The sequence below is a fragment of the Prionailurus bengalensis genome, chromosome B4 (assembly GCF_016509475.1).
Source record: "Prionailurus bengalensis isolate Pbe53 chromosome B4, Fcat_Pben_1.1_paternal_pri, whole genome shotgun sequence".
NCBI lineage: Eukaryota > Metazoa > Chordata > Mammalia > Carnivora > Felidae > Prionailurus > Prionailurus bengalensis.
In genome coordinates, this window is record NC_057358.1 from 133,455,454 (window position 1) to 133,479,976 (window position 24,523).

The following is a 24,523-nucleotide window of genomic DNA, read 5'->3' on the forward strand; positions in this document are numbered from 1 at the left end:
GGGCAGCGTCAGTTCGTCTGGAGTGAGTGAGGGGGGGATGATTAGCAGACCTTCCCCTGTACCAATTTTACAGTTCATTTCATGTCCCATAAATATACATCGGTTCCCCCAAAACCCCATTAGGTGAGCACAGTAGATTTTTTGATGCTCTTCTCCCACCCAACAGATGAGGAAACAGATTCCCACACCAGAACCACATTACCTGCCTCCCAAGGTGCTGCGTTTATCAAGAGATTCTCTGCCCACACAAAAGATAGTACGTGCCAAGCTTCTTTCTAGCTTTTAGATTTTGTAGCTATGAACCTTTTAAAGTATTAGAGAGGTTTTAAATTATTAGTTACCTGTATTACATGGAGATTTGTGTCAGTTTGAGTAATTATTGTTCAGTAATTACATATTTAATGAATTAATTTGAATGTTACATATGCTTTTAGTAGTTTCCTTTTGGTACATTTTAATTCATAAAATTTTAACCAGTGATTCATTTTATTCTTAGGGGAAAAATTAGTACTTTTTATTGTCTTGCCCTAGGATAGCCCATTCTCATGTAAAAGTAAATTAACTGATATTTAGCTTATTAAGCAAATTCTCTTAAAATAAAAAAGTGGGATCAACCATTAGCGTGTACCCTTATTTCAGTTATAAAATACAATGAGGGGCGCCTGGGTGGCTCAGTCGGTTAAACGTCCGACTTCAGCTTAGATCATGATCTCACGGTTTGTGAGTTCAAGTCCAGTCTGGCTCTGTGCTGACAGCTGGGAGCCTGGAACCTGCTTCGGATTCTGTGTCTCCTTCTCTGTCTGCCCCTCCACTGCTCATACTCTGTCTCTCTCTCAAAAATAAATAAACATTAAAAAAATTTTTAATATATATACCATGAATATTGAACGTAAACTATAAACCCAGGAAACCTGGACAATCTCAACGGCTTATAATGCTGTGCAGACGGGCCCACTTCTTAGGTGGACGTCCTTTCTCTCAGGTCACTATTTGTGCTGTATGAATTGTTGAAGATTTCACTATCACGTCTGCCAAAAGTCAAGAAAAAAGAGGAAAGAAATCTAGAACTGTGTAACACCCCAGTGCCTTAAACCTTTCCTAACTATCCTACCGTAAGATGGTGAAAATTCCCTCTTACCTCTCTGCTTTCTTTCTTACCGAAGATGCATGGGTGTACTTACACGCACACGCACGTGTGTTACTTAGGCTCATCACTTCACTGTATCTATGGTCTTGGTGATACAATTTCAATCTAATCTTTGAAAAACCGATTTTTTCACTGAATTCCTTATTTTTTTTTCTCTTCTTACCTCTTCCAGGCGGTATTTGTGTGTTTCTGCAGAGTTTTGCACAGAGTCTGTTCCAATGCAAACCAATGAGGGAGAAGTGTCGGAAGAAAGCAGTTCCAAGGTCAGTGGACTACTAAAGATGCAAACGGTTGGAGTAGGAATTAAAAACAGAGGCAGAGGAGTGGGTGTTTTGTTTTAGGTGAATTTAGGAATTAGCTTGATTTAGATTCAAACCTAACCTAAGGTTGAGAAGATTTTTTTTCTTTTTGATCTCCATTTTTGTTATGCCCCATGAGCAATTTAAAACAAATTTTACTGAACTCATAGAGAACTTTATGCTTCATTTGTACAACAGTAGCACTTTATCTTTTAACATTTTATTGTGCAAGTTCTATATTCTTATTTTAAAAATTAAAATGAGTCAGAAGTATTTGAGGTAAAAAGTAAAAGCCTGTCCCTTATTCCTGCCTCACAGAGACATTATTTGGACAGTTATTTTTACATTATTTAGACAGTTTGTAAAAAATTTTTTTTAATGTTTATTCATTTTTTGAGAGAGAGAGAAAGAGAGAGACAGAGACAGAGCACGAGTGGGGGAAGGGCAGAGGGAGAGGGAGACACCGAATCTGAAGCAGATTCCAGGCTCCGAGCTGTCAGCGGAGAGCCTGATGCGGGGCTTGAACTCACAAACCGTGAGATCATGACCTGGCCGAAGTGGGACGCTTAACCAACTGAGCCACCCAGGCGCCCCATAGACAGTTTTTATTATAAATGTTTAAACAATAATTTGTCAGGTTTGGTTTTTCAAACTAGGGCTTGAATGTCACCATGTGTTTACGTATATCTCTGTGTTTGACTCCATGTCCTGACTCATTCTCTACCTGGTCACGTGGGACTGTCAGTATCACCTTCATGTCTCTCTCCTTTCAAAATTGTCCCTAGTCCTTCCTGGGCACACCAAGGGTATCTCACCCTGTGTCCTGGACAGTGCCCAGCACCTATCGCTTCATCTGCTGTCCTGGACCTTCCTGAGGGGAGTCTTTCTGTTGCTGCCAGTGCTCCTGGTACTCTCTGTGGGAGGGCTTTTCCCTCTGGTCACTAGAATGCAATTTTGTATGACCTAATCGCTTTCTTGCAGAGACTTCAGCTGATTTAGTAAAAGCCGCTATTGTAAATACTGAAAGAAGACAAGTTGACAGAGTTATTATTAATGTAAAACTTCAGAAGCCCTTGAATCCTTTGGAGGCACAGTGACTATTTCTTATATTTTTCCCAAGGACCACTTCAGGGCTTATTTAATTTCCCTGCTGTGTACGTAAGAGAGAAAATTGAATAGCGCTAACACAGTTACCCATGAATCTGTCTTATTGTTCCACACTTTAGAAGTTAAATATGAAAATTATGTTCTGTAAAAAGTCTTTGATGACATATCAAGAAATCCAAAGGCGAGGAAATGTACTTCGTTGGCCTGATTCCCTTAGAAAGAGACTCATCTGATCTAATTTATTTAGTATTTATGTGCCCATGTTGTCACACGGATCTGAAAGCAGATACTATTTTGTCTGTTATATGTGGCTTTGACTCATTGAATGCAGTGATCAGTTTTCTTAGTGCCCAGTCCATATTATACAGTGGAGCTGTGCATTACTAGGGAGATTCCAGTTCTAGTGTGGATTTACAGACACATCCTGGGCTATAGCTGTTTATTTATGTTTTCTCTTTTATTCTTTTAAAATGAGGTATTATAAAAAATGATACACGTTTATAGTCACTTAATTAATTCACAAACACTGATGGGATGCCAGGTATGTGCTGATGTCCTAGGTGGCATGCAGAGTTACATAAGGCAGGGTCTCTGCAGGTTGGGAACCTCTGGTCTCGTTGAGGGAGTTAACCATAGCATAAGGGTGACGATAGTGGTGTTAACTGTGGTACTGGCAGCTTGGTCAGAGCAATGAATTCCTTCTGGAAGGAAGCTTCATGATAGAGGAGGTAGCACTTGGGTTTTGTTGGAAAAATAAGAGGTTCTTTGTTTTTGTGGGTTGGTGAGTGGTGGATAGGAATAGGAAGGGCACTTAAGTAGAGTGAACCCTATGTAGCACATGTAACTGTTCATGAAGTCTAATAGGAGACAGTGAAAAGGTTTGAGTGTGCTTTTTAGATATCTTGCTGTGTATTAAACCACACCAAAAATTAGTGGTTTAAAACCACCATTACAATCTCCTGGGCAGAAGAATTCTGATTCATTTATGTAGATTACTTCACCCTCAAGGATGCGGAACATAACTTCCCCTTCCTCAAGTGTGGCTTCACACAGTGGGGAGCCTGACCAGCAGCATCTCGGCCCGGTGGTCAAGGTCTGCATCGACAGGATAAGTCATGGTTATAGATAGGATGGACCTTTGATGTGATGTGCTGAAATGGCACCTTACTTCAGTGGTCTTCTTCCCCCAAACCCATTACGCCACCCTAATCCTGAGAGGGACATCGGGCAGATCCCGATAGAGGGATGTCCTACAAAACACCTGACCAAGACTACCCTCAGAACTGTCAAGGGAAAACAAGATATGTCTAAGAAACCATCATAGCCAAAAGGAGCCTAAGGAGACGTGACGATGAAATGTAATGCAATATCCTGGATGAGATCCCGGAAAAGAATAAGAATATTAGGTAAGAAAAGAGAAAATCTGAATAAGGTATGGATTTTAGCTAATACTAATGTGTCAGTATTGGCTCATTAATTGTGACAAAGGTACGGAGATAAGATTAATAATAGGAGATACATATATGGGAAATCACTGCAGTGTTTTATCGTCTCTCGTGATCTGTGATTCACTGAGCTCTATAGGGCAGTTCTGCTCCAAAGTGGTATTGGCCGGGGCTGTAGTCATCTGGAGGACCAACTGGCTAGAAGTCCAAAATGACTCACTCACATGGCTGGCAGCTGGCAGTTCAGCTTGAGGCTGTTGACCTGAGCATCAAGAATCATCTCCACGTGACCTCCGTACAGGGCTTGGGTTTCTCACAGCATGGCGACTGGGATCCAAGAGGGAGTACTGCATGCATGCAGAAGCCGCAGACTCAGAGGTCACACAGCTCTGTTTTCTCTACCTTGTGCTGAATTAAAGCAAGTCACAGGGCCTCCCCAGATTCAAGCCGAGGAGCCCTCTCAGGGGCATTCCACCTCTCAATGGGAGGACTGGGAGAAAATTTGAGGTCATCTTTCATCCACCCCATAGTGATTAGAGTGTTGGGTGCCAGTTGAAGAGAAGGGAATGACAGAGACCATTAGTCAAGATTGTCTTAGGCTAAGGAGGTTCAAAAACAGGCAACAGACTTCTAAAGCATGGAGGTGAGATGTGCATTTTACTTTTATGATTTGCTCTCATAACAACTAGTGTTGATGTACAGGAAAGACTAGAATATCTGTATCTTGACACTCAAATTCTCTAAAGGAAGAGAATCTAATTGACCTGGCCCCGCCTGTGGCCTGATTTCCATTGGGTCTTGAGTTCTCTGCGTAGGATGGCAGGGAACACAGATGAAGAAGGAGACACCATGAAAGGACACGTGAACCAGGAGGCAACAACCAGCCCTCCTAGGACAGTCCCCAGTCAATGCTGATGTAATCTTCCACTACATTTCTTACCAAGGACAGACTAGAATTTTTAATTTCAGCTCCACAGCTATTTTTCACTTTCCATTTAGTATAATTTAGGTTGATATTCTAAACGAGTTGGTGTTGGCTTACTAGTTGTAGAAATTCTGTAGCTACAGGCTTGGAATGTTTATTTTTTTAAGTGAAATCTGGCAAGCATAGTAAAATCATCATAAAACGGAGCAGTGGAGGGTTTGTGATCTTCTTCTCTGTACTTCTTTGTGTAGTTAAGTGTTTTATAATAAAAACAATAAAAAGACGCTATAGAGTTTAAGAATTATAGCTATGGATTTAAGCGCCCATGTGTCTTTATTAATTACCATAAATAAAAAACACTTACTGAATCAGGAAGCCAACATTTTAGTTATAATATTCTCTTTATTGTTCTCAGAGGTAACAAATGAATAAATGTCGTCTTCGTCTACAAAGGATAAAGTGATCTATTGATTGGCTTTACAACAAAGAGTTCAATGAGGTGATTTAGACTGTCTCCTGCTTAAGTTTAGGATCCCTCCATCTGAGACTGAATCCTATTTAACAAATTATAACAAGATTTTATGGCTTTTGGTATTTGAAGAGCAGACTGGGAAAGAAACCATGCAGGATAAGTATTTTTCCCCTTTGTTTTCCTAGCTGGCAAACAACATAAATTAGATTGGATTCCAGGTCTGGCTCCAAAGTCCATGCTGACTTCAGTCCTCCATCCTGAAGAAGTTAAATGCGGAGTAATCGATTCTGATTACTTCTATCAGAGAAACTTCTTAGATCGTTCACCTGGGTGTGCTAGAAGGCCTACAAAGGGAGTAGGTGCTTTGTGCATTTGAATAATTCATATAGGTTTGGTGTGGACACAGGCTTTCATTTCTCTTGGGTGAATAACCAGGAGTGGAATTGCTGGGTCGTATGGTAACTTTGTGTTTTATTTTTTGAAGAACTGCCAAACTGCTTTCCAAATGGCTTCACCGTTTCCTATTCCCCCCCGAAATATATGAGGGTTCTAATTTGTCCATATCCTCACCAGTTTATTATTGTATGCTTTTTTTATTCTAGTGGATATGAAATACTGTGTCATTGTGGTTTTGATTTGTACCTGGCATGCTTTTTAAAATGGAAATGAAAAAAATAATAATAAAGTGATAATAAGATGAGGGTGACCAGGCCCCACACTGGACTTACTGAAAGAGGATCTCAAGAGTTGGGACCCTGGGATCTATTTTAAAAAAAATTTTTTTTTTAACATTTATTCATTTTTGAAAGTGAGAGAGACAGAGCATGAGCGGGGGAGGGGTAGAGAGACAGGGAGACACAGAATCTGAAGCAGGCTCCAGGCTCCGAGCTGTCAGCACAGAGCCCGACACGGGGCTCGAACTCTCTGACTGCGAGATCATGACCAGAGCCAAAGTCAGACGCTCAACCGACTGAGCCACCCGGGCACCCCTTGGGATCTATATTTTTTACAAGCACCCCTGGTGATCCCTAAAGCCAGTAGTACACAGATCACAGCTGAACTAAGGGGCCCTCAGAGGAGGCAGAAACCATGAATTCTTAAATTTACCTCTGAAAGGTGAGACCTACGCAAGCTTCATAGTGGGGTTCCATCTGGGGAAGGAGGATGGAGATTGAATTTGGAAAGGCTGGTTACAAGGGGGGGGTGCTCAACTCTTCACTGCACCTATATTTTTATTTCTTTAAAAAAGATGGGGGAGGGGGGTGCCTGGGTGGTTCAGTCGGTTAAACGTCCGACTTGGGCTCAGGTCATGATCTCACCGTTCATGAGTTCAAGCCCCAGGTCGGGCTCTGTGCTGACAGCTGGGAGCCTGGAGCCTGCTTCGGATTCTGTGTCCCCTTCTCTCTCTGCTCCTCCCTCACTCATGCTCTGTCTCTCTCTCTCTCTCTCAAAAATAAATAAACATTAAAAAAATAATAAACATTATAAAAAAGAGAGAAATCTGAAGCAAATGTTATGAAGCAAATATGTTAAATCTGAGTGGTGGTTACATAGGTGTGTTTGTTATTTTATTTTCTGGACTTTTTTCTATATCTTAAAATTTTTCTATAAAAATAGAAAATTCTGCTTTCTCTGTAGCCCCAACCATCACATTTGTATTCCATTTAGCAAAAAAAAAGAGAACTTGTCACTTCCCTTGGAAGTTGCACACTCAACTGTGCTTTTGTATTTCTTTGACCAGAATTTAATGACATGGCCACAATAAGCTTCAAATGATGTTAGAATTTGTGTTAGCTAAAATTTCTAGGTCTTGTTGCTAAAGAGGAAGTGCTTCAGTGTCTCAAAGTCAACCACATTATCCACTACACTGCTTTTATACTGGTCTTGCCCATCCTGTAGTTGTACAATTGGTTTTTTTTTTTTAACTTTACTTACTTACTTTGAGGAAGAGCATGAGCGAGGGAGGGCCAGAGAGTCTCCCAAGTGGTCTCTGCACCACCACCACCAGTGCATAGCCCAGTGTGGAGCTTGAACCCATGAATGCTTGAGATCATGACTTGAGCTGAAATCAGGAGTTAGATGTTTAACCGACTCAGCCATCCCAGCGCTCCTGATTTTTTTTTTTTTTTAAGTAGACTCCACGCCCAGTGAGGAGCCCAATGCTGGGCTTGAACTTAAGACTCTGAGATCAAGACCTGAGCTGAGATCAGGAGTTGGACGCTTAACCAACTGAGCCACCCAGGCACCCCTACAATTGATTCTTTTAAACCTAAAGTCTAAGACTTCAGAATTTTAAAAAAAGGTTTTTCAAAAGACTAATTCAGTAAGGGAAAGGAAGATCTTTCAACAGATGGTGCTGGAGCAACCAGGTAACCATATGGAAATACATGAACCATGATTACGGTGTATGTGATTATGTGTGATTACATCACACATAAAACCTAATTTGAGATGGATCATAGGCTAAAACTGTAAAGCTTTTGGAAGACAACATAAGAGATGTCTCTGTGATCTTAAGTAGATTGTAAAAAGCACTAACCATAAAAAAGAATAGTGATTTAGGGGCGCCTGGGTGGCTCAGTCGGTTAAGCGACTAACTTTGGCTTAGATCATGATCTCGTGGTCCATGAGTTCTAGCCCCACATCTGTGCTGACAGCTCAGAGCCTGGAGCCTGCTTCAGATTCTGTGTCCCCCACTCTCTCTGCCCCTCCCCTGCTTGTGCTCTGTCTCTCTCTTTCAAAAATAAACATTAAAAAAATTTTTTTAAATTCTTTAAGAACAGTTCTTCAGTTGAATTTCATTACAAAAAATTAAACATCTGCTAATATACTGACAACATTAAGAATGTGGAAAAGCTACGGACTTGGAGAAAACACTTGCAATACATTTATCTAATAAAGGTCTCATATCTAGAATATATATAGAATTCCTAAAAATTAATAGGAAAAGTAAAAACTCTGGACAAAAGACATAAATAGATATTTCACAAAATAAGATATGCAAATGGACATAAAAATAGGATATTCAACATTATTCATGAGGGAAATGTAAGTTAAAACTAATGTGGTATTACACACTCACCAAAATTTGAAAGATTGACCATACCAAGTGTCAAAGAATGTGGAGCAATGGAACTCTCATGCATTGTTAGGAGGAGTATAAACTGGTATAACTACTTCAGAAACTTTCTCAAATCTCTGATCAAGTTAAACATATGCCTACCCTATAAGCCAGATGTTCTACTTCTAAGTATGTACCTAATACACATGACTGCATATGTCCACAAAGAGATGTATGAGAATATTTGTGGTAACTTTACTTGTAACAGCCCCAAACCAGATATAGCTTAACTGTCCATCAACAAGTAAATAAGTAAATGAATTATAGGATGTTCAGTGAAATACTACTAAGCTTAAAAATTAGACTTTTGAGGGGCGCCTGGGTGGCTCAGTCAGTTCAGCGTCTGACTTCAGCTTGGGTCATGATCTCACAGGCCATGAGTTCGAGCTCTGTATCGGGCTCTGTGCTGACAGCTCAGAGCCTGGAGCCTATTTTGGATTCTGTATCTCCCTCTCTCTGCCCCTCCCCCACTCACACTCTGTCTCTCAAAAATAAACATTTAAAAAATTAGACTTTTGATTCACATAAAAACATGCATGAATCTCAAAAACATTATATTGGCCGGAAAAAGATGGGAACAAAAGTGTATATTCTCCCACATTCTAATTACATAAAGTTTATGAACATGTAAAACTCATCCTCAGCGATAGAATCATTCCCCGGGGTGTATATGAGAGTATCCAAGAGAAGAGGCTTGTGGGAGTATTCTGGGGAGATGGACATCTGCTCTCTTCATCCGTGGGGTAGTTACACGGGTACAATTGTTATCTAAAATCTACTGAGCACTACACTTAAAGTTTATGTATTTTTCTGTGAATTGTACCTCAGTTTAAAAGAGACCAATATTAGGAGCTTCTGCCCTTTCTCTTAGTCTGCTAAGACCATCTTGAATATTGTTCCTCTCATCCACTATATTAGTTGTCCTTAGCTTTATAGTTAGGAAATATATATGCTTTCCTTTCTTTTTTTTAATGAGATTTTATTTATTTATTTATTTATTTATTATTTAATGTTTATTTAGAGAGAGAGAGAGAGAGAGCAGGAGTTGGGGAGGGGCAGAGAGGGGGAGGGAGTCACATAATCTGAAACAGGCTTGGGGCACCTGGGTGGCTCCGTGGGTTAAGCGTCTGACTTCGGCTCCAGTCATGATCTCACAGCTTGGGTGTTCGAACCCTGTGTGGGGCTCTGCACTGACAGCTTTGGAGCCTGGAGCCTGCTTCAGATTCTACGTCTCCATGTCTCTCTCTGCTCCTCCCTGGCTTGTGCGCGCTCTCTCTCTCTCTCTCTCTCTCAAAAATAAACATACACTAAAAAAAAATTAAAAAAAAAAAAGAATCTGAAACAGGCTTCAGGCTCTATGCTGTAGCACAGAGCCCAATACAGGAATCGCACTGAGGAACTGTGAGATCATGACCTAGGCCAAAGTCGGACACTTAACCAACCGAGCCACCCAGATGCCCCTAAAGATTTTATTTTTAAGTAATCTCTACACCCAGCGTGGGGCCCAAACTCACAACCCCAAGATCAAGAGTCTTATGCTTCACCTACTGAGCCAGCAGCTGCCCCTGCATGCTTTCTTTTAAAAAAATGGATAGGATTTAGCAATTAATTTGATGTGGAGGAAAAAGGAAAAGGAGATATCAATAATGACATCAAGACTTTAAGCTGAGTGAATGGAAGAAAGAAGGTGCTGCTGTTAAAAATAGGAAACACGAGGGGCGCCTGGGTGGCTCAGCTGGTTAAGCGTCTGACTTGTGCTCAGGTCCAGATCTAGTGGTTTGTGAGTTCGGGCCCCGTATTGGGCTGTGTGCTGACAGCTCAAAGCCTGGAGCCTCCTTCGATTCTGTGTCTCTCGCTCTGCCCCTCCCCTGCTCGCGCTCTGTCTCTGTCTCAAAAATAAATAAAACATTTTTTAAAAAATTAAAAAAAGAATGGGAAACATGAGAGAAGAAACAGGTGGGGGGAGGGTAGGATGAATTCTGTGTTAAACAGAATTTGAGATAGTGTCTTTGTGGCAGTGTGTGGCAGCCAGGTGAAACCAGGAGGCTGGAAACAGGATGATTCAGGGCTGAAAATAACTGAATTGGAGAGAATCATTCAAATGGAACAGTTGAAACTGTGAGGTTAGATGAAATTTCTGTGGCAAAATGTGAAGACATGGGTTCAGTGACAGAACCTGGGGAAATAGATGTTTGGAGAGCAGTTAAGAAAGAGAAGCAGAGATTAGCAAGTTAGAGTCAGGAAATATTTATCAAACAACTTTTTGTGCCAGGTTTATAATGAACAAGACAGTCAAGAATCTCTGCACCAGGAAGTTTGCATTTTTGGTTGGGGGAGATAGACAACAAACACATAAGTAAGCGTTCCTTTTAGGCGGTGATATGTGTTAAGCCAGAGTGACTGAGTGGGGAGCTATTTTAGCTGGGTGGTCAGAGAAGGTCTGTTCAGAGAGATGCACTTGAGCTGATGCCTCAAGGATATGAAGGAAGCTTCCATGTGATGATATGAGAGAATATTCCTAAGGCAAAGGCATAAATTCAAAGGCTCTAAGATTGGGTGAGAGAGAAGAAAAGAAATGGAGAGTGTAGTCTAGTACAAGGCAGAGGAGATTTTAAATGGGAGGCTCTTTGAATGATGGCTACTACGTCAACTGTTACATAGCGGACAAGGAGAAATAGAGATGCTAAGTGGCAAGGATATTCCACTTAGTAATAAAATCACTAAGAATTGAAAGAAGGATGACATTACACTAAGTAATGTATAGAATTGTTGAATCACTGTAGTGTATACTTGAAAGTGATATAACACTGTATGTTAACTATACTGCAATTAAAATTAAAAGCTTAATTTAAAAAAAGAAGAAAGCATCGAAAACGGACTCTGTCAGATATTTGCATACCTATGTTCGTAGCCGCCTTATTTACAGTGGCCAAGAAGTAAAACCAACCCAGTGTCGCTTGGCGGATGAATGGATAAACAAAAAGTGGTATATCCCAACAATGGAATAAGCTTTAGCCTTAAAAAGGAAAAAAATTCTGACACCTGCTACAACACGCATGAACCTTGAAGACATTATGCTTAGTGAAATAAGCCAGTCACCAAAGGGCAAATCCTGTAGGATTCTTATTTGTATAAGGTGCCTAGGGTGGTGCCTCATAGAAACAGAGAACAGCGTGGTGGTTGCCAGGGACTGAAGGGAGAGGGGAATAGAAAGTATAAAGTTTCAGTTTGGAAAGATGAGAAAAATTCCGGAGATGTATGCTGGTGATGGTTGCACAGCAATGTGAACATACTTAATGCCATTGAACTGCATGCGTAAAAATGGTTAAAATACCACAATTTTAAAAAGATTTTATTTTTAAGTCATCTCTATACCCAACATGGGGCTCGAAATTATAACCCTGACACCAAGAGTTGCATGCTCCACCAAATGAGCCAGCCAGGTTCTCCTAAGACACCATAATTTTTCAAAAATCCATTGGGACTTCTGCTACTGAGCAAGATGGAGTATCAGGGACAGAATTTACCCTCCCACTGGAAATAACCACTGAAAAGTAGACAAAATATAGATAGATGGATATATATATATATATATATATATATATATATACACACACACACACATATATATATACATACATATACATGTATAAACATGTATTATACATATTTTTTATATATATGTGTATGTGTATATATATATATGTATATATATATATATATAGGACACAAAAGGAACAGACTGTTTCAAAGTAATCTGTGTTCTAGAACAAAGCTCAAAAATATTTTTGGAATATTTGTAAATGGGAATACAAAACATTCAGTACTCAGCTGTGTAAAATTTGTAATATCCGGTATCCAAGCAAAGATCATCAGACACGTAAAACCCAGGAAAATACAGACCATAGTGAAGGAAAAAAAATCTGTTGAAATCAACCCACAACTGACACAGATTAAAATTAGCAGACCGGAATATTAAAATACTTACTATAATTGTATTCAGATATTTAAGAAGTCAAGTAGAAATGTGGAAGATAAGACTCAAATCAAATTTCTAGAGTTGGGTATGTGGGTGGCTCAGTTGGTTGAGTGTCCAACTCTTGATTTTGGCTCAAGTCATGATCCCAGGGTTATGGGATCAACCCTGCATTGGGCTCTGTGCTGAGCGTAGAGCCTGCATAAGATTCTTTCTCTCCTTCTGCCCATCTCCCCCATTGCATGCTCTCTAAAATAAGTAAATAAATAAAATTTAAAAATGTTTCTAGAGTTTACAACTATAATGTCTGAGATGAAAAATATACTGGATGAGATTAGTGACAGATTAGACATTGCAGAATAAAAGATTAGAGAATTTAAAGTCATGCTAATAGAAAATATCCAATATGAAACACAGGAAAAAGAGTAAAGAACAAAATATGGAAAGATGATGAGGGTGCTGTACAAAACTTCAGACAGTCTAATGTAAGTGTAATTGTAGTCTCTGAAAAAGAGGGAAGGAAGTAGAAAGGAAAAATCTAGGAAATAATGGCCCCAAATTTGATAAAAACTGTAAACCCACAGATCCAGGAAGTTATATGTTCCTTAAAAAAATAAAAAAAGAAGTTATATGTTCTTGACAGATGAAGAATACCACACTAAAGCACATCATAATCAAATTACTCAAAATGAGCGATAGAGAAAATCTTAAAACCAAAAGACAATGGACGCTGTTAACAGAGGAACAAGGATAAGAATTTGCCTTTAAAAACAATGCAGCGGTCTTTGAAGTACTGAAAGAAACACTGTTAACCTTGAATTCTATAAGCAGTGAAATTTCTTTCAAGAATGAAGGCTAAATAAAATCTCTTTCTTTCTTTTTTTTTTAATGTTTACTTATTTTTGATAGAACACAAGCGGGGAAGGAGAAGAGAGAGAGGGAGACACAAAACCCGAAGCAGGCTCCAGGCTCTGAGCTGTCAGCACAGAGCCCAGCACGGGGCCCGAACCCACAGACCATGAGATCATGACCTGAACCAAAGTCGGACGCTTAAGCAATTGAGCCACCCAGGTGCCCCTAAAGTCTATTTCAAACACACAAAAGCTGAAATAATTCATCATCAGCATACCCATACTATAGGAAATGTGAAAGGGAGACTGAAAGGGATGCCAGATGGAAATATGAATCTACACAAAGAAATGAAGAGCTCAGGAAATGGAAACTACATGGGTAGATATAGAAGACTTTTTCTATTATTTAAACCTTTTAAAAAGGGAATTGATTGTTTGAACAAAAGTTCTGCAGATGCGTTATGTGTTGATATCTGTATAATGTACAATAACAGTAGCATAAAGGCCAAGACGGGAAGGTAGAAGAATACTATTGTAGGTTCTTATGTTGTATGTAAATTAGTATAATCTCACTTGAAGAGAGGGGGATACTTCCCAACTCCTTTTGTGAGGTCAGGATTACTCTGATACCAAAACCAAAGACATTGCGAGAAAACTACAGAACAGTGTCTCTCATGAAGTAGGTGCAACAATTATAAACAGAATTTGAATGTATAGTATAACATATGACCAGGTAGGATTTCCCCCAGGAATGCAAGGTTGGTTGAACATACAAGAATCAATCAATGTGTAATTCATCACGTTAACAAATTAAAAAAGAAAAACCCTAGGATCCACTCAAAAGATGCAGAAAAAGCATTTGACAAATGCCACATCCATTCCTGATAAAAAAAAAAAAAAGTGTCAGCAAGCTAGGAATAGAAAGGAACTATTTGACCTGATAAAGGGCTTTCATGAAAATCCTACAGTTGATATTAAAGTTAATGGTGAAAGACTGAATGATTTACTTCTTAGATGAAGAACAATGAGAAAAGATGTCTGCTGTGACCACAAAAAAACACAGAATGTTTCACCACCACTGAAAACCACAAAACATTGCTGAGAGAAAATAAAGTCAACCTAAATAAAAGGAGAGAGGGGCGCCTGGGTGGCGCAGTCGGTTAAGCGTCCGACTTCAGCCAGGTCACGATCTCACGGTCCGTGAGTTCGAGCCCCGCGTCGGGCTCTGGGCTGATGGCTCAGAGCCTGGAGCCTGTTTCCGATCTTGTCTCCCTCTCTCTCTGCCCCTCCCCTGTTCATGCTCTGTCTCTCTCTGTCCCAAAAATAAATAAACGTTGAAAAAAAAAATTAAAAAAAAAAATAAAAGGAGAGATATACCTGTTTATAGGTCAGAATATTCAATATTGTTGGGGCGCCTGGTGGCTCAGTCAGTTAAGCATCCGACTCTTAATTTCGGCTCAGGTCATGATCTCACAGTTTGTGGGATCAAGCCCTGAGTCAGGCTCCATACTAAGAGCACAGAGCCTTCTTGGGATTCTCTGCCCCTCCCCCTCTCGTGTTTTCTCTCTCTCTCTCTCTCTCTCTCTCACACACACAAAATGAATAAATAAACTTAAAAAAAAAGATTCAATATTGTTTAGCTGTTGCTAAGAGTCAGTTCAATCCCTATCAAAATCCTAGCAGACTCTTTTTGTGAAAAAGCTGATTTCTAAAATTCATATGGAAATGCATAGGGCATAGAACAACTGTAGTAGTCTGCTAGGGTTGCTCTAACAAAGTACCACAAACTGAGTGACTTAACAGAAATGTATTGTCTTACAGTCCTAGAGGCCTGAAGTACAAGGTCAAGGTGTTGGCAGGGCTATGTTCCATGTCAAGGGACTAGGGGAGGGTCTTTTCCAGGCCTCTCTCTTAGCTTCTGATTTCTACCTTCTCTTCTAGTTTCTTGACTTGTTGCAGTATAACCCAGTCTTCACATGGCATTCTTCCTGCATGCGCATCTGTCTTTGTGTCCAAATTTCACCCTTTGTATGAGAGGACACGGTCATACTGGATTAGAGCCCACCCTAATAACTTTATAGTTACCTCTGTAAAGACCCCATCTCCAAATAAGATCGTGTTCTGAAGTATTGGAGGTTAGAACTCCAGTTTATCTTTTTTCTTTTTTTGGTGGGGGGACACTATTCAACCCATAATAATAATCAAAGCAGCTTTTGAGTTGAACAAAGTTGGGGTGCTAATACTTCCTGATTTCAGAACTTACTATAAAGCTACAGCAATAAAGACCCTGTGGTATTGGAAAAAAGAGACCAGTGGAGCAGAAGAGAGATCCCAACATAGACTCACATATATATGGACAAATGATCTTTGACAAAGGCAATTTTGTGGAGGCAATTCAATGGAGAAAGGATTTTTTTTTTCAACAAATGGTGTTAGGACAGTTGGATATCCATATGCAAAAAATAAACATACATCTAGACCTTAGAGCATATATAAAAATTAAGTGAAAATGGATCTTAGATCTAAATGTAAAATCTAGAATTATAATGCTTCTAGAAGAAGATGTAAGAGAAAATCTGTGGTTAGGCAAAGATTTCTTAGATCTCACAGCAAACTTCTGCTCTTTGAAAGATGCTGCTAGTGAGAATGAGAAGGCAAGCCACAGATTGGGAGGAAACACATGCACAGCATCTGCCCAAATAAGGATTAGTATCTAGAATCTCTTAAATCTGTTAAAAACTTTGAAAGCTCAGTAATAGGAAAACAAATAACCCAATTTTAAAAAATGAGCAAAGAATTGGAAGACATTTATCCAAAGAAGATACACAATTGGCCAATAAGCGCATGAAAAGATGCTCAACATCGTTACTCATTAAGGAACTACAATCAAAACCACAGTGACATAGCACTTCACACCCGTTGGGATGGCTGTTATCAAATGGACAGGTGATAACAAGTGTGGTTGAGGATGTGGAGAAATTAGAACCATTGGACGCTGCCGGTGGGTATGTCAAACGGTGCATCCACTTTGAGAAACAGTTTGGTAGGCTTTCAAAAAGTTAAACATACAGTTATCATATGACCCAGCAATCCCACTCCTGGGTATTCACCCAAGAAAAATGACAGCTTGTGTCCACACAGAAACTTGTATGCAAGTGTTTATAACAGCATTATTTACAATAGCAAAAAAAGTGGAAACAACCAAAATATCCATCAACTGGTGATGTAAACAAAATATGGTATATCTATACGATGGGACAGTATTAAGCCATAAAATGGAATGAAGTACTGATATATGATACAATATGGATGAAACTTGAAAACATTATGCCAAGTGAAAGCAGACAGACACAAAACACCACATATTGTATGACTTGATTTATATATGAGATGTTCAGAATAGGCCAATCTGTAGAGACAGGAAGCAGGTTAGTGGTTATCTGGTGCTGGAAAGAAGGATGAAGGGAGGGCAAAATGGGGAGTGACTGTCAAGAAGGACAAATTTCCTTTTTGGGATGATAGAAATGTTCTAAAATTAGATTGTGGTGATCAATGCACAACTCTGTAAATATTAAAAACTATTGAATTATATACTTTAAACAGGTGAACTTTATGGCATGTAAATTGTATCTCAGTAAAGATGCTTCGGGACACCTGGCTGGCTCTGTTGATAGAGCATGCAACTCTTGATCTTGGGGTCATGAGTTCAAGCCCCACATTGGGCGTGGAGCTTACTTTAGAAAAAAGAGAGAGAGAGAGAAAAATAAATCTGCTTAAAAGAATGGTAAAAAATTTGGGGGCGCCTGGGTGGCTCAGTCGGTTGAGCGGCCGACTTCGGCTCAGGTCACAATCTCGCAGTCCGTGAGTTTGAGCCCCGCATCGGGCTCTGTGCTGACAGCTCAGAGCCTGGAGCCTGTTTCAGATTCTGTGTCTCCCTCTCTCTGACCCTCCCCCATTCATGCTCTGTCTCTCTCTGTCTCAAAAATAAATAAGCATTAAAAAAAAAAATTAAAAAAAAAAAAAGAATGGTAAAAAATTTGAACAGCATTTTACCAGAGAATGGATGGCAAAGAAACTCATGAAAAGATGTTCAATGTCAATGCAATTAAAACCACAATTAGAGGGTCGCCTGGGTGGCTCAGTCAGTTAAGCATCCAACTCTTGGTTTCCACTCAGGTCCTGATTTCACAGTTCATGGGTTCAAGCCCTGTGTCAGGCTTTGCGCTGACGGTGCGGAGCCTGTTTGGGATTCTTTCTTTCTGCCCCTCTCCTGATTATTGTATCTCTCTCTCTCTCTCTCTCTCTCTCAAAAATAAATAAATTAAAAAAGCAGAGTAGCTAAAGTTAAAAAGACTTACTGGGGCGTCTGGGTGCCTCAGTTGGTTAAGTGTCCAACTTCTGCTCAGAGTAATCTCAAGGTTAGTGAGTTCAAGCCCCTCATTGGGCTCGCTGCTGTCAGTGTGGAGACCACTTAGAATCCTCTGTCCTCCTGTCTCTCTGACCCTCCCCCACTCGTGATCTCTCTTCAAAAATAAATAAAACATTAAAAGAAAAGGAAGACCTGGGTGTTGGTAAGATATGGAAGAACTGGAACTCTCATACTCTGCTGGTGGGGAGATAAAATGCTACAGCCACTTTGGAATACAGAGACTGTTTCTTAAAAAGTTAAACATATCACTACCCTATGATCCAACTGTTCTACTGTTAGAGGCTGAATTGTGTTCCCTTTTCACTCCCCCGCCCCCACTCCTGTGCCAGTTTACACGTTGGAACCCTTAACTCCCGTTACCTCAGAATGTGACCTTGCTTGGAGTTAGGGACTTTGCAGAGGTAATCAAATTAAAATAGGTCATTAGGGTAGGCCATAATCCAGTGTGACTAGTGTCTATAAAAAGAGGAAATTTAGACAGACACAAACACAGGGAGAACGCCATGTGAACGTGAAGACGGCCATTTGCAAGCCAAGGGGAGAGGCCTGGGACAGATCTTTCCCTCACGGCCTTCCAAAGGAACCAGCACTGGCAAAATCTTCATTTCTTACTTCTAGCTTCCAGATCTGTGTGAGACAATACATTGCTGTTCCTGAAAGCATACAATCTGTGGTACCTTGTCATGGCATCCCTAGCAAACTAATATACACTGCTAAGTACCCAATGAAAAAGAAAGTGTACAAAAACTTCTAAATGAATGTTCATAGCTTTTTGCAACAGCCCAAGTCTGGAAACAACCCAGCCACCCATCAACAGGTGACTGACAAATTGTGGTAGATTCTATGCAGTGGAGGAGTACTCCCTATAAGAGGGAAGTGAACTACTGATACATGAAACTGTATGGCTGAATTTCAGAATAATTCTGATCAAAAGAAGCCAGACCAAAAAAAAAAAAAAAAGTATGTCCCGGTGATTACCTATATATACACTCTAGAAAATGCAAACTAATCTGTAATGACAGAAAGCATGTTAGTGGTTGCCCAGGGAGGGGGAGCAGGAGTAAAAACTTGCTCATTAAAAAAAAAATTGTTTAAGTTTGTTTTGAGACAGCATGCACACGTGTGCACCAGCAGTATAGGGGTAGATAGAAGAAGAGACAGAATCCCAAGCAGGCTCTGTGCCATCAGCACAGAACTCAATGCGGGGCTCAAACCCATGAACTGTGAGATCACGACCTGAGCCTAGATCCGGAGTCGACACTTAACCAGCTGAGCCACCCAGGTGCCCCTTTCAGGCTTATCTCTTAAATATCAGTAGATCACTGCAGATCCTCTCTCCTTTGCTGTCCTGCCCACTGCTCCCTTGCAGTGTATTCAATAAACCTCCACCTCCTTTAAAAAATAATAAATAAGCGGCACTTGGGAAGCTCAGTCAATTAAGTATCCGACTTCGGCTCAGGTCATGATCTCATGGTTCATGGGTTTGAGCCCTGCGTTGGGCTCTGTGCTGACAGCTCAGAGCCCGGAGCCTGCTTCTGTTTCTGTGTCTCCCTCTCTCTCTGTCTGCCCCTCTCCTGCTCATGCTCTGTCTCTCTCTCGAAAATAAACATTTAAAAAAAAGTAATACAATTAAAAATTAAAAATAAATAAATAAATATCAGTAGATAATCATAGATAATCAGACATCTGATAAAAACCTATGACTGGAAGATAGCGACCAAAGCAAATATAAAAGAGGAATGTAGAGGAAACAAGGTAATATAGAGAGTGAAAGAAAATTAAAACAAAACAAAACAGTATTTTCAGAGATAAGAGTTGGTATTATAATCATGGAACAAAAATAGGACTGTAAAAAAAAAAAGACTTCAGAGAACAAGCTTTCGAAAACTAAGTCACAATAACAAATTCTTTTAAAAATTAGAAGTATTGGAAGGTAAAGTTGAGAGAATCTCCAGGTAGTAAAAGAAAAAGAGATACAAGTGGAGAGAAAAGAAAATTCATGGATCAATCCTGTAAATTCAACATTGAAGAAGGAATTCCTGGAGGGGATAAAATTGTCAAATAAATAAGTAGAGAAAATGCCCCAAACCTGAACAACCCGAGTTTCTAGATTGCAAGTACCTACCCAGAAGCTGAATAAATAAAAAAAAAAGAACCATACTTCGAGGTTTGCATTTGTGTAACACTGAGGAGAAGTGAAAGACCCTACAAGTTTCTGGAGAAGAAACAGGTCATGGCCAAAACATTAGGATTTAGAATATTGTCAGATTTCTATATTGCATCTCTGGGAACTAGAAGACAATGAAGTGTGGCTCCAAAATTTTGGAGGGAGAAAGATTTACTAATTTGAACTTGTTTTTTATTTTTTAAATACTTTTGAATGTTTATTCTTCAGGGAGAGACAGACTAGCACGAGCGGGGGAGGGCAGAGAGAGAGGGAGACACAGAATCCAAAGCAGGCTCCAGGCTCCAAGCTGTCAGCGCAGAGCCCAATGCGGTGCCCGAACCCATGAGCCATGAGATCGTGACCTGAGCTGAAGTCACACACTCAGCCGACTGAGCCACCCAGGCGCTCCTACTAACTTCAACTTCTAATTTGATTATGTATGTGGGTTAAAAAATATTCCAAATGTCAATAATATATATGGATAAAATAAGGACATTTCAGTCATTCAAGAGATCAAAAATTTTACTTTCCATATACCTTTTGTCAGGCATTCACTAGAATATATATTCCACCTAAACCAGAGACTAAACCATAAAAGAAGACAAAGGATCTGGGGAACAGATGCTCCAGGGTAGGAGAGAGCCAGGAATTTCAGAGCTGAAGGGGAAAAGACATCCCTGGCAAAGTGTCAGCAATTTAGCGGCCTAGAAAGCAAACAATCGAGACTGGAACATGAGAAAACCCCTGAGGAATGTCTCCAAGACTGGAATGAAATTGATAGATTACCTGAAGTGTTTGAATTTATTAAGAGGAGATTTACAACTCTGTTGGAGAGTTTGAGGATGAATTAGTGAAAAATACATAATAAATACTAAGCCTCCCCAAAACTGAAAGAAAGTAGTAATTGTTAGTTCTAGGGAAAACAAAGAATTGTACAAGAAAAGCAAATTTGATTATACTGTTCCCTATGATTCAGCTGTCTCTGTTATTTACTTAGTTATAGTACTGTTAGCACTGAATATTGATTTGGACAAAAATGGTGTCTTCTGTTGGAAGGACGGGGGAAAAGAGATCCATGTGTGGTGGGGTGGGGGGGGGGAGGCACGGGGAGTGGTCTGGGTCGGAGGGCAGCAGAGGAGAGTGTTGTTTTTATTTGTAAGCTTGGTGGTGTTATTTGACTTAAAATCACATGTATGTAGTACCTCAATAACTTTTTTTTTATCAGATCAGTGATGAGAACATGAAAGTAATGGAGTATAGTCTATTCTCTTAATAATTTGGATAGTAAAGGAAAGGCTAAAAACAAGAGGATATTTGGAGAGTATCACAAGGCCAAAAATAATTTTTCAGAATAGAAGAGCTTATAACGTATTCGTCAGTTGAGGAGTTGGATTTGGTAGAAAGGAAGAAAGACTTCCTTAGACAGTAAGGTCCAGGAGGAGGTGTTGTGACGCAGGTCATGAATGTAGAATATAAGTGGTGAGGGGAGCCTTGCTGAGCAGGGGAGAGGGGGCAGTGGGTGAAGGTGAAGACTCATCTGCACAATCCTGACAGGAAAACAGGGGCTTTGTGTGAGATAGGCTTTCAGGATGATCTTCTTCTGCATTGTCCTCTTCAGAAAGGACAGGCTAGGGAGGATGCCTGATGGATGGGTTGGGAGTCTGGAGGAGAGTGGAATAGGTACAGAATAAATGAGTGAGGACGGTGGTGTAGGAGGTCAGACATTCATTCATTCAGTTATTCAACCCAGCGCTTACTTAGCACAGGGAAGGCATTCAGAAGGTATGTCGAATGAATGACCCACTAGAAGGGTTGTGTTAGGTTCTGGGATACACAAAGATCCCATTGTTCCCCTTCAAGGCTCTCCAGCAGAGGGGAAGTGGGTGAACAAAGGGCCGCAGCTGCTGGCTGGGCCTTGCAGGGTGAATGGGAAGGAACACCTTGGGAGGTTGGAGGAGGCAGTGATAGTTGTCGAAAGTGCCTCCTAGAGAAAGTAACTTTTGAACCAGTCTTTGAAGACTGAGTAACAGCTCAGCAGAAAAGACGAAGAAGGGCCTTACAGGCCAGGTGCTGCCATGTGAGCACTGAGGGGAAGTGAACTGGCGTACATTTGAAAAGGAACCAGTTTTGTGACTTCCTCCAGCTATGCTCTGCACTCCTGGAGCAGAAGAGAGAAAGGTAAGGGATTGGTAAGACAGAAACATCCTAACAACAAGTCGGTGTCCAGGAGAAGAATCACTGAAATGCCTGCCAGCAGGCTCTGAATGGACTCTTGAGGACAGAGAACAGCAGATGTAGGAGTTGCAGTGGCTCTTCACCGGTTCACGTGGAGGGAGGGAGGTTTCTGTGACAAACCTCAGTGTGGAGCAGTCCAGGTCCTGCCTGTTTCCTCACTGAATTGGGAAGGAGGTCAGTCTCCTGCTTAGGGTAGGTCTGGTGTGTCTGACTCCTTTAGGCTGAGTCAAGCGCCCTTCCTGTGTGATTGCATTGCTTTTTCACACTCGATGGTGATGTCTTTTTAATTGGAGCATGGCTGACGCACAGTGTTCCATGAGTTTCAGGGGATTCCACACGTCTGTACTTATGCTGTGCTCACAAGTGTAGCTACCATCTGTCACCACACAGTGCCCACTGGTTTTTGGTTGTCTTCCCCACTAATCTGCAAGCTTTTTGAGGGCAGAGACTACTGTCTTCGCCTTTATCTCAGCCCAGCACCTTGCGTGTAATATGTGCTGAGTAAATGTTTGTTGAATGAATGAATGGTAGTGGGAGAAAGGTGAGGGTAATGGTGCAAGTTTTATGAATAAAAATCTTGAAACTCCTGCAAATGAGATCAAGGGGGAGGAGTGGTGGAGACCGTCACATGAAGTCCTGGTGTTCTTGAAATTTGCAGAAAAAAAGAACGGGAAGTGGCAAGAAGGAGCAGTGTTCTTTCTGGACCATTTTTATTGCCTCCTGAGATGATGGAGGCTGAGAAAAGGTGTAAGCCCTGCTGCAGGAGACCGTGTCTGGGGAAAAGCATTTGAATTGGCACTTAAAGGAATGAGTAGCAATTTGAATTGTATGTGGGCAGAAGGCCGGGGCGGCTAGGCAAATGCTAACAGTATGCGTAAATGAACAGGGGGTTAAAGAGTTGCATGTTCCACCAGGGCTTCAGAGTGGGTGGGGGAGGCAGAGGCGGATAAAAAGATGGCTTAGACAAATGAACTCAACATAGGTGATGGGGCACCACTGAAGAATTTCGAGGGGAGCGATGCAATCAGATTTGCATGTTACAAAGCCCACTTGATGGAAGTGGTTTGGAAGATGCCTTAAAATGAAATGGGACCCGGAAGCACAAAGACCAGTGAGAAGGCTTGTGCAGTAGTGAGGTTCAGAGAAGCTGGCCTTTAACTATGATGGCAGTTAAAGAGAATAAAGAAGGGGTGGTGGAGGGGAGAGCCATTTAAGAGGTGGAAGCCACAATACTTGGTGATTAATAGGATGTGGGGTTAAGGAGGGAACCTTAGATTCTTGTGTGATGACAGGTTTCCCCTGCTATCAGAAAGTAGAGCATTCCTGTGAAATCTTTCGTAAGTCTAAATGTTGCACCAAGCCAAGAAACAGTGACCATTTCTTTATATGGAAAAATCTTGGAGCATTCCCAAATCCAGAAAATAACCGCTCCTAGGCTTTTCTGATACTTTGGGACATGTCTTGCTCACGGATGCTGAGATGCTGACTGTAGTCTCAGGGAAGGAGTTTGGCAATGCCCTTCTTGGGGCTCATGGTGTGCACTGCCTCTACAGCGGGCTGGCTGCAAAACCAACGCTGAACGCTGTTTGGCTTTTTACCTCTTTTTTTGTAAAAGCAAAAATCCTCTTCAGGTTTTTTTTTGGCTTTTTTGTTTTTTTTTTTGGTTAGTGAAAATAGGCCTTTTATAAAAGTGAAGTGGTATAACACGAACTTTCAAAAAGTGGGGGGATACATGTATCGGGTTCCTGTTTGGGGAGTTTAGTGAATGATGGTACCATTCGCAGAGATAGGGGATATAAAAAGGAGAGGAAGTTTAAAGACAAAAATATTATTTCATTTTGGAACTTACCGGGCCATCCAAGTGGAGGACTAGTATGCATAACATGGGGGCTGGGGTTAAAGATTGGGAGCCCACGTGGAAGAGATTGTAGAAGCTGTGGGTTCTTTGATCATTACTCCTCTTAGATGATTGTACTTAATTAGAAATTGATTGTAGGATAAACCTTTAAAAAAAAAAAAAACTAAGCAGAGGCCAAGATGCACAATTCAGAATTCTTTAGACACCATTCTTAAAGATGAAGGGTCAAAGAAATTTCTATAATATATATAAGTGGGAGAATAGTCATTCTTCTTTAAGCAAATGATTGAAGGTTGAGGTTCCAAGGAGCTTAACAAACTTAAACAGTTTGTCACCTGTTTTTCCTAATTAAGGCATAACATTTATATAGTTAAGTACATTGTGATTTTTTTTAAAACATAGGTATGCACTCTTGTAACCCAACCAGATCATCTCTAGCTCCTCATAAATTTCCCTCTGCAATCCTGTTTTTATTTCTAGAGTTTTTACGT

General features: G+C 40.5%; 1 protein-coding gene across 2 annotated transcripts in view; it reads left to right on the top strand.

Moving 5' to 3' along the window:
- TNRC6B (trinucleotide repeat containing adaptor 6B) overlaps positions 1 to 24,523 on the top strand; it is a 254,962-nt gene that overhangs the window by 66,787 nt on the left and 163,652 nt on the right. For both annotated transcript variants that reach the window (XM_043562671.1, XM_043562670.1), the window contains exon 3: positions 1,320 to 1,410. In XM_043562671.1, coding sequence (XP_043418606.1) covers positions 1,366 to 1,410 — 45 coding nt within the window. In that variant the 5' untranslated portion in view covers positions 1,320 to 1,365. The remainder of the gene's footprint in view (positions 1 to 1,319; positions 1,411 to 24,523) is intronic.